Source organism: Anneissia japonica, unplaced genomic scaffold (genome assembly GCF_011630105.1).
Source record: "Anneissia japonica isolate Jap-2015-1 unplaced genomic scaffold, ASM1163010v1 scaffold288010_len917306_cov203, whole genome shotgun sequence".
Taxonomy (NCBI): Eukaryota; Metazoa; Echinodermata; class Crinoidea; order Comatulida; family Comatulidae; genus Anneissia; species Anneissia japonica.
In genome coordinates, this window is record NW_022715767.1 from 14,920 (window position 1) to 25,692 (window position 10,773).

General features: G+C 35.5%; 1 protein-coding gene across 3 annotated transcripts; it reads right to left on the minus strand.

Annotated features, from left to right (window-relative positions):
- Window positions 1-31: 31 nt before the first annotated feature.
- LOC117109345 (acid sphingomyelinase-like phosphodiesterase 3b) lies at window positions 32-10,227 on the minus strand. 3 transcript variants are annotated; one of them, XM_033251644.1, is made up of 7 exons: window positions 10,088-10,227; window positions 7,855-7,957; window positions 5,314-5,427; window positions 4,957-5,204; window positions 1,889-2,049; window positions 1,519-1,699; window positions 32-1,279 (listed from the first exon to the last, which is right to left on the minus strand). In XM_033251644.1, the coding sequence occupies exons 1-7, from the start codon at window positions 10,167-10,169 to the stop codon at window positions 753-755; spliced, it is 1,416 nt and encodes a 471-aa protein (XP_033107535.1). In that variant the 5' UTR covers window positions 10,170-10,227; the 3' UTR covers window positions 32-752. The 3 variants fall into 3 exon arrangements, with proteins under 3 accessions (XP_033107535.1, XP_033107534.1, XP_033107536.1); XM_033251643.1 differs by lacking the exons at window positions 4,957-5,204; window positions 5,314-5,427 and adding an exon at window positions 7,384-7,631 and having other exon boundaries at window positions 7,741-7,957; XM_033251645.1 differs by lacking the exons at window positions 4,957-5,204; window positions 5,314-5,427; window positions 10,088-10,227 and adding exons at window positions 7,384-7,631; window positions 9,555-10,018 and having other exon boundaries at window positions 7,741-7,957.
- Between the last annotated feature and the right edge of the window lie 546 nt (window positions 10,228-10,773).

The window sequence follows — 10,773 nt, forward strand, 5'->3', positions numbered from 1 at the left end:
TCCTATGTTTGTTTATGTGTGTTTGTATATATATATATATATATATATATATATATATATATATATCGGCATATTAGTGAACAGCTTACAGACCATAGTTTTTATCAGAAATTCGTCAAAGTTTGCACGATGTTTTTTACCAAAGATGTAGAGCTGACTAAATTTTAAATGGTCAGGGTCAAAGGTCGAGGTCACAATCAACAAAAAACTGTTTACAACAGTTTTTATCAGAAAGTCGTCAAGCTTGGCCACTATGTTCCATGATCAAAGATCTGGAAGTGAGTAAATTTTGAAGGGTCAAGTCAAAGCACGGAGGAACTGTCTGCCGTATGAACGTGTGTTCCGGTAAAGTGTAAACAAACATATGACAGACCATTAATTTCAAAGTGATATATGTGAAAACAGTTTGGTGTAGTGGTTAGAAGAGTGTTTTCCACATTACTGGCCCATCCCATGGAGTCTACTTGTGTTTTTTTTTTATTTATTTAAGGACAATATGCGTGGGAGATTTATACTGAGGAGAATTATGATGTGGGTGGAGGTATGCACTCTCCAAGTGCCCTCTAGTTCAAGACTATCACACAAGTTTTTAACTGTATATATTATCGGGCCTATTATTTTTCTTTTTTATAATTTACATTTTTTCTTTAAATTTTCAATACTCATGTTAGAAAATGATCTAGATGGTTTTCATTAAGATTACACCAATTCTTCTAGCTGGAAATGTTTATTTTGTATTTACTATAGCTTACTTAATTAAACAGATAGCCTATACAATACGTGGACCATACTGCGATTATCAAACCAACAAGACAGACGTCCCAGCTTATATGGAGTCTAATGGTACCATTTGGATCATCTGAATTCTCGACACATTTATCAAATTTCGTAAAATCTACCTGGTTTATAGAACACAGCTGCGTGATCTTGCATTCATCCGTACATGGCTGTGTATTATAACTTACACTGTTGAATAAGTAATATCGATTGAACAAAACGTCACTAGTTTCAAAACCATTAACCAATGACTGCAATGATGCGGTTGTGACATCAGGAATATCGTAATCTTTGATGGCGCTATACTCTCGTTTCCACATTGAACTGTCTGCTGAATCAACCTCGCTCAGGTCAAGATAGTATTGTTCCCAGTTCATAAGTAATCCGTCTTCTCTATTGAATGTGAATAGACGAACGCTAGGATTGTTAGGGCCGACACCGGCTAAAGAAGTATTCCATGGCGTCACTGCCGGGGCAAGAAATAACGAACTAATTGCTTTCCCTAAAAATAAAACAAAAATCTAAGTTTAATGAGCGCACGCGTCAAACCAACCTTATTGCAGACAAATTACAATACTGTACTGTTTATTTAACTACAATTATTCCTACAACAAATTTGAGATACTTTTATTAATCTTTAGGCTTACGAACACTCCATATTATGTTACTTTATAATACATCTCTCCTAATAAATCGTTACAAATTCGTTTCAAAATTCGCACATATGTAATGAGAACAAACCTTCATCATCATAGAATAACCTGAAGCTGTCATCATGTTGATGAGCAAACAACTGGAATGCAATGACGTCGTGAAATTGTTGAATTACTTCAATATATTGCGCGTTGAACTCTGGGTAAAACCAACACTTTCCCCGCGATCGTTCAAAACATCCCGGTGGCACATGTCCAACAATAACGACCTGTGAATAATCAACGCCATAATATATATTGAAATATAATTTACTTATATTTCCGAATACAGTAATCACTTTAATAATCACTTTTGTTGTAGTTGCAGCTTTTATTTTTATGCTATACTACCGTACCTCATGTACACAATTATAAACTGACACACATATTGAGATGATTTAATAGAAGGAATTGGTTACCGTTTCATTATCACGTCGAGCGTCTGTTAGCACTTGTTCCAGCCAGCTGAATTGTCCAGCCGGGTCCGAAATATCCATGGTCAGTTTATTATTGGTGTAATAGAAGACTGTGTTCAAACCCACGAACCGATAAGGTTCTATCTTAGCAGTGTAATACGTTTCTGAAATTAATACACATATATATCGTTTGTTCAAACGAAAAAGAAATAATTGTGTATGCCTTGGATTAAAAACAAACCGGGTATTTAATTCCAAGGTAATACATCACACACATTGAAATGAATAGCAGCTGGTGTGTGGCTCTTCATATTGTATCCATAACATAAGCCATAAACATATAAAATGTACAATATGGAATGCTATAATTTAGTTAATAACAACAATAACTCAATTAGTGCACATTTATTCTTTGGTGCATAGTAAAATAATACAATACAATTGCCAGGATATTGCAATCACATCTGCTTTGCAATTAAAAACGTATGGGATGATTTAAAGCTACAGACATGTGTGTATTGAATATTCTGATCTAGTATTATAATTATACAAATAAAGAATAGGCCTATATAATAATTAAATTAAAATATTTATTCTCTTATACATTCGATATTTTCTATTAGTTTAATTTTGCTATATTCGCTGCTCAAAATCACAACAAAATAAAATAATCAATAACAATGATAAATATATTATTTTCATTATTGTCAGTAGGCCTAGACTCTTTATATAATAGGCCTAATTAGTAAAAAAGGGTGATTGTGTTTGTTATTTACAATAAATATCATTACAAATGAATATATTATTAAATAATATAATAATATTTTTATTCTCTGATACATCGGTTTTTACTATTAGTGTAATTGTGCTAGGCCTATATTTGTTGCACAAAATCACATGTATGATAATACAAATAATTAGATATTAATAATTTTAAACCACGTAGATAGTTTTGAAAAGAACTGTTATTTGTTGAGAAGACATTCTCAACAAGCAAAACAGCTTTTTTCAGAACTGTCCACGTGGTGTACCGCAAGCATTAAATATATTATTACTTCGCCATACAAACCTTTAAACACTAATATTGGTATTATTATTATTTTATTATCAACATCATCATCATCATATAAGCATAGCTTTTAAAAGGGTTACTTTCTTTGTTAGTTGCAATAGATATCATTGTGTTCATTGTTGATGTGACATTCCTCTCGCTTTTTAAGCCACATTTACACTAGACACGATTACAACACGACAACGACATCATCGCGTAGTTTGTGGCTATGTTCTCACACGGCTGCTAACGGTTAGCAGGATCCGGATCTTACCGTAGCTGCCGTGCGTACATACTAAAAAATCCAGATCCGGATACCAAAAATATGATGATCGAATCACTGGCCAATAAGAAACTGGAAATGTAAACGCGTACGTGTGATTGGTATATGATAAAAACGTGCTCAACTTGCTAACCGATAGCGCTTGCTAACCGTTAGCGGTATCCGGATACTGCTAACGGTTAGCGCTAACCGATCGGGCGTTCTCACGCAGGTGCTAACGATTAGCGCTAACGGTTAGCTCCGGATACCAGAGCTCTCGTGAGAACCAGGCTTGATAGCGCTTGCTAAACGTTACCGGTATCCGGATACTGCTAACGGTTAGCGCTAACCGATGATCGGGCGTTCTCACGCAGGTGCTAACGGTTAGCTGCTAACGGACCGCTCCCGATCCGGATACTAGGGCTCTCGTGCGAACCAGGCTATCGACACTCCTGTAATCAATACAAACAAATAATATAATATCGTAAAATGGGCTTAATCTCGAGAAGAAGCCCATCTCGAATTGAAGCCCTCTCTTTTTCTGTTTGCAAAAGTAGCCTCGAAAAGAAGCCCTCTCAAAATGAAATCCTAGGGCCTCTTTTCAAGATAGCATAGGCTTCTTTTTGAGACAGTACAGTACATACGCTGTACATGAATTTCAAAGAAACAAAATAAACAATTAAAATACGATTGGTTTATACAGTAGGTGATTTATTGGTGGTTAATAACTTTATTATACAGACTGATGTTACAGTGGCCTTATTATTAGATTTGAAACAGACTGTAGAAATTTTAAAAGCGGAACTGAAACTATTTATTCTGTGACAGAACCGCAGATAACTGCAAAATACAGTCGTGTTTTACAATTGTTTGTTTCAAAACAATTCAATTTCATTTTGACATGATAAAATACAAATATTTTATGCAAACACAAACGAACAAAAAAGAAACCAACAGTGCATATATATATGCTATACAATTATTTTAGCGTAAATGCGAGATAGGTTAAATGTTATAAATAAATTAAACAAGAAATGTATTGTTACAAAAGATATAAAAATATTTGCAAATTAAACCAAATAAACCAAACAACAAGTCTGTGTTATACAGACTGATGTTACAGTGGCCCTATTATTAGAATTGAAACAGATTGTAGAAATTTTAAAAGCGGAACTGAAACTATTTATTCTGTGACAGAACCGCAGATAACTGCAAAATACAGTCGTGTTTTACAATTGTTTGTTTCAAAACTTTCAATTTCATTTTGACATAATAAAATACAAACATTTTATGCAAACACAGACGAACAAAAAAGAAACCAACAGTGCATATAATATATATGCTATACAATTATTTTAGCGTAAATGCGAGATAGGTTAAATGTTATAAATAAATTAAACAAGAAATGTATTGTTACAAAAGATTTTAAAATATTTGCAAATTAAACCAAACAACATTGCACGCATCTGTATCTTGTCGTTTGTCGTGTCGTAATCGTGTCTAGTGTTAATGTGGCTTTAACCTGATACTATTAATTTTGATGTACCTGTAAAGCTCTGTCCACACTGTCAACATTTTTTGTGACAAATAAATGTGATATGTCCATATTTGGATGTACTATGACATTATCATGTCCATATATGGTCACATTACACAAATCTTGCATATTAGAAAATGTGGTGGACAGAGCTTCAGCCTACAATGCGCGTACTGCGTGTGAACTCTTGCACATAATATTAGATAACTAATTGATCTTACTTTCTCTGAATAAATCGGTAGCCCCTGGAAATTGATCCAACCACGGCTGCCATAAATCGGTGACATTACTGTAGAAGGCTGTGGGGTTCGGTGGCATCTGATGTTTTGGGTGATAATCGTGGTTGCCGAATACAGGTATGAACTTAGTATTGGGGAACGCATCCATTAATAGTTCTGTGATGTTGAAGATTGTAGAAAGCACCTTGTCTTCATTAAGCATCGAATTTGGGACATGTGGGGTATCGTCTCTAGATAATAAAATATGCTGTGATTAATAACGAATTAAAGAATGAGGTTCCAAGTGTTAAATATATATTTATTTCCTCAATAATAAAATCAGTGATTAAAATCATTTACCCTGTCCATATAATGAAATCTGGATTCGGTTCGATAGTTTGCATAGCATACACACTGGCATTAACAAGAGTCCATGGAGAATCACAGTCATAATCTCCTAGGGCCTCTGGTTGCCTAGTATCACCACTGTCTCTTATACACATCTAGATGTGTATAAGAGACAGGTGTTTTGACACAACCAGCCTAAACTACCAGAAAGATGAAGGTACAGTACAATTCTTGGATTCATTCAAAAGCAACAATGGCTGTCTCTTATACACATCTAGATGTGTATAAGAGACAGCTTTTATAGTATGCTTGATTGCCAATGTTCTGATATTATTGAGACCTCAGTATGTATGACTCGTAGGTGTTTCATCCAGTTAACAGTTAATAATGTGAGGCGTACAGAGGCTTTGTTGGCTTGATGCGCTACCTGTATATAAAAACTGGTGTATTGTCATTACTGTACTATATTCCTGCTGGTGGCTTGTGTACAGTGAGTAACCAAGAGTACGAAGCAATGAAATCATGAAAATTGTTTAATGTACAGTATGCCATGTACAGTACTTATGTATATATTTGTATAGAACAATTTAGGCAAACGTAAGCAATACCGCTACTCTTACGCCCGTTAACTACATTCAGTTTTTAATATGAATCACAGTATTTATAGGCATGTAGCTTTTTCACAAGAGAGATTAAGGCTATGTTCTCACACGGCAGCTAACGGTTCGCAGGATCCGGATCCTGCTAACCGTTAGCTGCCATGCGTCCATACGACCAAGATCCCGATCCAGATACCAAGAATATGATGATCGAATCACCTGGCCAATAAGAAACTGGAAATTGTAAACGCGTACGTGTGATTGGTTGATGATAGAATCGCGCTCAACTTGCTAACCGATAGCGCTTGCTAACCGTTAGCGGTATTCGGATACCGCTAACCGATTGGGCGTTCTCACGCAGGTGCTAACGGTTAGCGCTAACGGTTAGCTCCCGATCCGGATACTAGGGCTCTCGTGAGAACCAGGCTAGCGCTAACGGTTAGCTCCCGATCCGGATACAAGGGCTCTCGTGAGAACCAGGCTATTGACACTCCGGAAAGGTCCATTAAATGCCTCTTTGGAGTAATCGATACAAACAAATAATATAATATCGTAAAACTTCGAATAGAAAACCAATGGGCTTAATCTCGAGAAGAAGCCCATCTCGAATTGAAGCCCTCTCTTTTTCTGTTTGCAAAAGTAGCCTCGAAAAGAAGCCCTCTCAAAATGAAATCCAATGGCTTCTTTTCAAGATAGCATAGGCTTCTTTTTTAGACAGTACAGTACATACACTGTACATGAATTTCAAAGAAACAAAATAAACAATTAAAATACGCTTGGTTTATACAGTAGGTGATTTATTGGTGGTTAATAACTTTATTATACAGACTGATGTTACAGTGGCCCTATTATTAGATAATTGAAACAGACTGTAGAAATTTTAAAAGCGGAACTGAAACTATTTATTCTGTGACAGAACCGCAGATAACTGCAGAATACAGTCGTGTTTTACAATTGTTTGTTTCAAAACTTTCAATTTCATTTTGATATAATAAAATACAAATATTTTATGCAAACACAGACGAACAAAAATGAAACCAACAGTGCATATAATATATATGCTATACAATTATTTTAGCGTAAATGCGAGATAGGTTAAATGTTATAAATAAATTAAACAAGAAATGTATTGTTACAAAAGATATAAATATTTGCAAATTAAACCAAATAAACCAAACAACATTGCGCGCATCTGTACCTTGTCGTTGTCGTGTCGTAATCGTGTCTAGTGTTAATGTGGCTTTAACCTGATACTATTAATTTTGATGTACCTGTAAAGCTCTGTCCACACTGTCAATATTTTTTGTGACAAATAAATGTGATATGCCCATATTTGGATGTAATATGACATTATCATGTCCATATATGGTCACATTACACAAATCTTGCATATTAGAAAATGTGGTGGACAGAGCTTCAGCCTACAATGCGCGTACTGCGTGTGAACTCTTGCACATAATATTAGATAACTAATTGATCTTACTTTCTCTGAATAAATCGGTAGCCCCTGGAAATTGATCCAACCACGGCTGCCATAAATCGGTGACATTACTGTAGAAGGCTGTGGGATTTGGTGGCATCTGATGTTTTGGGTGATAATCGTGGTTGCCGAATACAGGTATGAACTTAGTATTGGGGAACGCATCCATTAATAGTTCTGTGATGTTGAAGATTGTAGAAAGCACCTTGTCTTCATTAAGCATCGCATTTGGGACATGCGGGGTATCGTCTCTAGATAATAAAATATGCTGTGATTAATAACGAATTAAAGAATGAGGTTCCAAGTGTTAAATATATATTTATTTCCTCAATAATAAAATCAGTGATTAAAAACATTTACCCTGTCCATATAATGAAATCTGGATTCGGTTCGATAGTTTGCATAGCATACACACTGGCATTAACAAGAGTCCATGGAGAATCACAGTCATAATCTCCTAGGGCCTCTGGTTGCCTAGTATCACCATTCTCTATGGTATCACGGCAGCTGGACAGTGGGTAAATGCCATTACCATAAAATTGATCATAATGGAAGTCTGTGACGTGCCAAAACTTTCCTAAAATAAAAAGACACTAAAGAAGATTAACTTTATTTTTCAATATGGTGTTTTGGTTCTTTTTTGGTTATCCAAAATTAGTTTTAAAATATACTTTTATCGCCATGAACAGTGGCTTGATTCGGCGTTTATAGTTCATTTGCTTTAAATCTGCGCTTCCCTAGCCTTTTTCTATAAAGTTGTGATTTTCCAGATTAGCCGCGACCCACCTAATAATTGGATAGTAAATTGTACATCGGCCTTTATATTAAGATCCCCAAAATTTGATGCTCTATGTTTTAAAAAATGATTACTTGACATTGGTGTTACAGCAGTTTTTGTTCACTACGATCGTCCTTTTTTGTGAGAAAATTGGAAAACAGTGGTGGTTCTAGGAATTCGCAATAGATAGGGACCAAGGAAGGATTTTCACAGATAGAGTGCACACCTTCTTAGCTCCACCATGGATAATTTAAATAATTTTTCTTCCATTTTTGTATTTCAAAAACTTGTGGGAGGGGGGCTGTCTATTTGAGACGAAAATAAGATCACTTCTTTGCAGGAAATATTTTCAATCTTTTAGTTACAGTATATCATTGATGAACTTAAACCTTAATCTCAACCCTGTGGTTACTATAAATAATTGTATCAGCCAAAATACATACGAGGGGCTTTTTAGCTGTAGGCCTATATAGAAAAATTAATTTCATTATTATTGTTTGAAGGTCTGCATGGCGAAGTAATATATTAATGCTTGCGGTACACCACGTAGACAGGCGTGGCGCCAGGATTTGCCCAACTTGGGGACTGACGTCCCTGACGTAAAAAGGTGGGCGTGGCAGGGGTGTTGCTCAAAAGTGTTCCGAAATTGTGCCAGGGGCGAAGCCCCCGAAAAATACGACAATTTAATGGTTTCCAAGGCTTATTTAATCTATTTTAGAGAGAACTAAATAGGCCTATGTAGAAAATACATATACATTTTATCTCTTCCCCCACCCCACCCACCCAGCCCAAACTGGCGCCACCTCTGCACGTAGGTAGTTCTGAAAAGAACTGTCGTTGTTGGTTGAGTATAATATGTATTCAATCTCTGTCTATAAATATCTATAAAAATGATGTGAGACGGTTGGTAACTATGAAAAATGCTGCGGTTCCGATTATCTCAAATAAGGCCAAATAAAAAGCTTCATAATTGTTATTCAAAGTATCGGAGATGTATTTAATCTCATAATTCACTTCAATTACGCCACTTCCACTTCTGGTTCGTTTGGTCATATCGCCTTATTGTTTGTTTTACGCCTCATGTTTGCTTTCCGCATTTCTGTTTTCTTTGTTCAAATTAGTAAAGCCAAATTGTCAACACGGATGTAGACTTTACGCCCCTGACTCAGGGTCTATATCGACACACTAAAAGTTGGGATGAGAGACATTTTGACGCAAAGCGTCAGCCATGTTATCAGTATAATGTATTGTAATATATTATTATTATTATTATTATTGTTATTATTATTATTGTTATTATTATTATTATTATTATTATTATTATTATTATTATTATTATTATTATTATTATTATTATTATTATCACATTGAATGTTATATTCAGCCATAAAATTACCTCGTACTCGTAGTGGGATGAATAGTCTCCTATCCTTGTATCACAGCCAGCGGGGCTTAACTTATCGGCGGGGTCATTGGACGTTACGGGACTAAGTCCTAAAAGCTCAGACTCCGAATCGAAACTTCCTCTAAATGTCCAATTGCTAAAACACTAACGACCAAATGTTTATGTTATGCTATATAGGGCAGCTATAGTATTTAGTTGCCATTCGCACAGTATTGTGCCCCATTCCGGGAAGTTGGAAAGGGGAAGACTAATTATAAGTTGCATCCAAACACTAAGTTGGTAAGTATGATGCATGTATAGGCCCATCGTCCAGGAAATAAAAACACTACAGGCTTACAGGCTTACACTCAATATGAATGAATATTGAACCGGAAAAGCAGCTTTGTTGTTTGACAGTCATCTGAAAAACTCTCCACCACAATACCGTACAAGAACTAAACTTCTCAGTTTGTTCAGTGAGCTCAGGTCAACCTTTTAAACAAGTGCTAATTTAAAAATAAGAATTTGACGAAGTTTATTCTAACCTGCATTTTCTGATGAACGATATGGTCCACAGACAACTATCTGTACGACAGTTGAAACTATGATCCAAGTTGACGCAGTCATTATTATAAATGCTCAGTTAAAATGCAGCTTACATTTCACAATGATGTGATTACTAATATGTTACTAATCAAATCGAGCAGAAAATTAGGGAAATCCCCTTATGTACGTAAAGTGGTACGTATTCGGTAAGTCCAATTTAGGAGTTGGGCCAATCAGATTCAAAGTAAAATCACTCTATTATAATCATAATCCTTTCTTCTTTTACTCCTTTTGACTATAGAAAAACGCCATGCAGTAGTTCTTCCGTTAATTATTCAGTGCTTTAGCACGAAGCCACGTCCACGATTTATAAATCCATGTATCACAGTAATGCACAAAATAATGGAAATTATTTTAAGTTGTGTCCAATATGAAAATACTGTATACTACATTAAGAGAATGGAATGAGGTTAGTGCAAGTGGCTGAAGGTAATCGCTAATAATGCTGAGATCTTTGTAAAGGCCAAAATGATGGGTTTTGTATTGAAAATATTATTTGTGAGCGTGCGTTTACTAATACGAGCCTGAAATTAACAGCGATTATAGCAAACAGGACTGCAAAAAACCTAACCTGCTATTCGTCCATGATAACCTGTGTGACCACAATATTTTTCCAGTCAAACCT

Excerpts from the sequence above, each read along its gene's own strand:
- LOC117109345 (XM_033251644.1), bottom strand. The coding sequence starts at position 10,169 with ATGACTGCGTCAACTTGGATCATAGTTTCAACTGTCGTACAGATAGTT. Across the intron at positions 7,958-10,087 it reads TCGTTCATCAGAAAATGCAG|GAAAGTTTTGGCACGTCACA; the intron begins GTTAGAATAAAC and ends TTTTTATTTTAG. Across the intron at positions 5,205-5,313 it reads GATTTCATTATATGGACAGG|AGACGATACCCCACATGTCC; the intron begins GTAAATGATTTT and ends TTTATTATCTAG.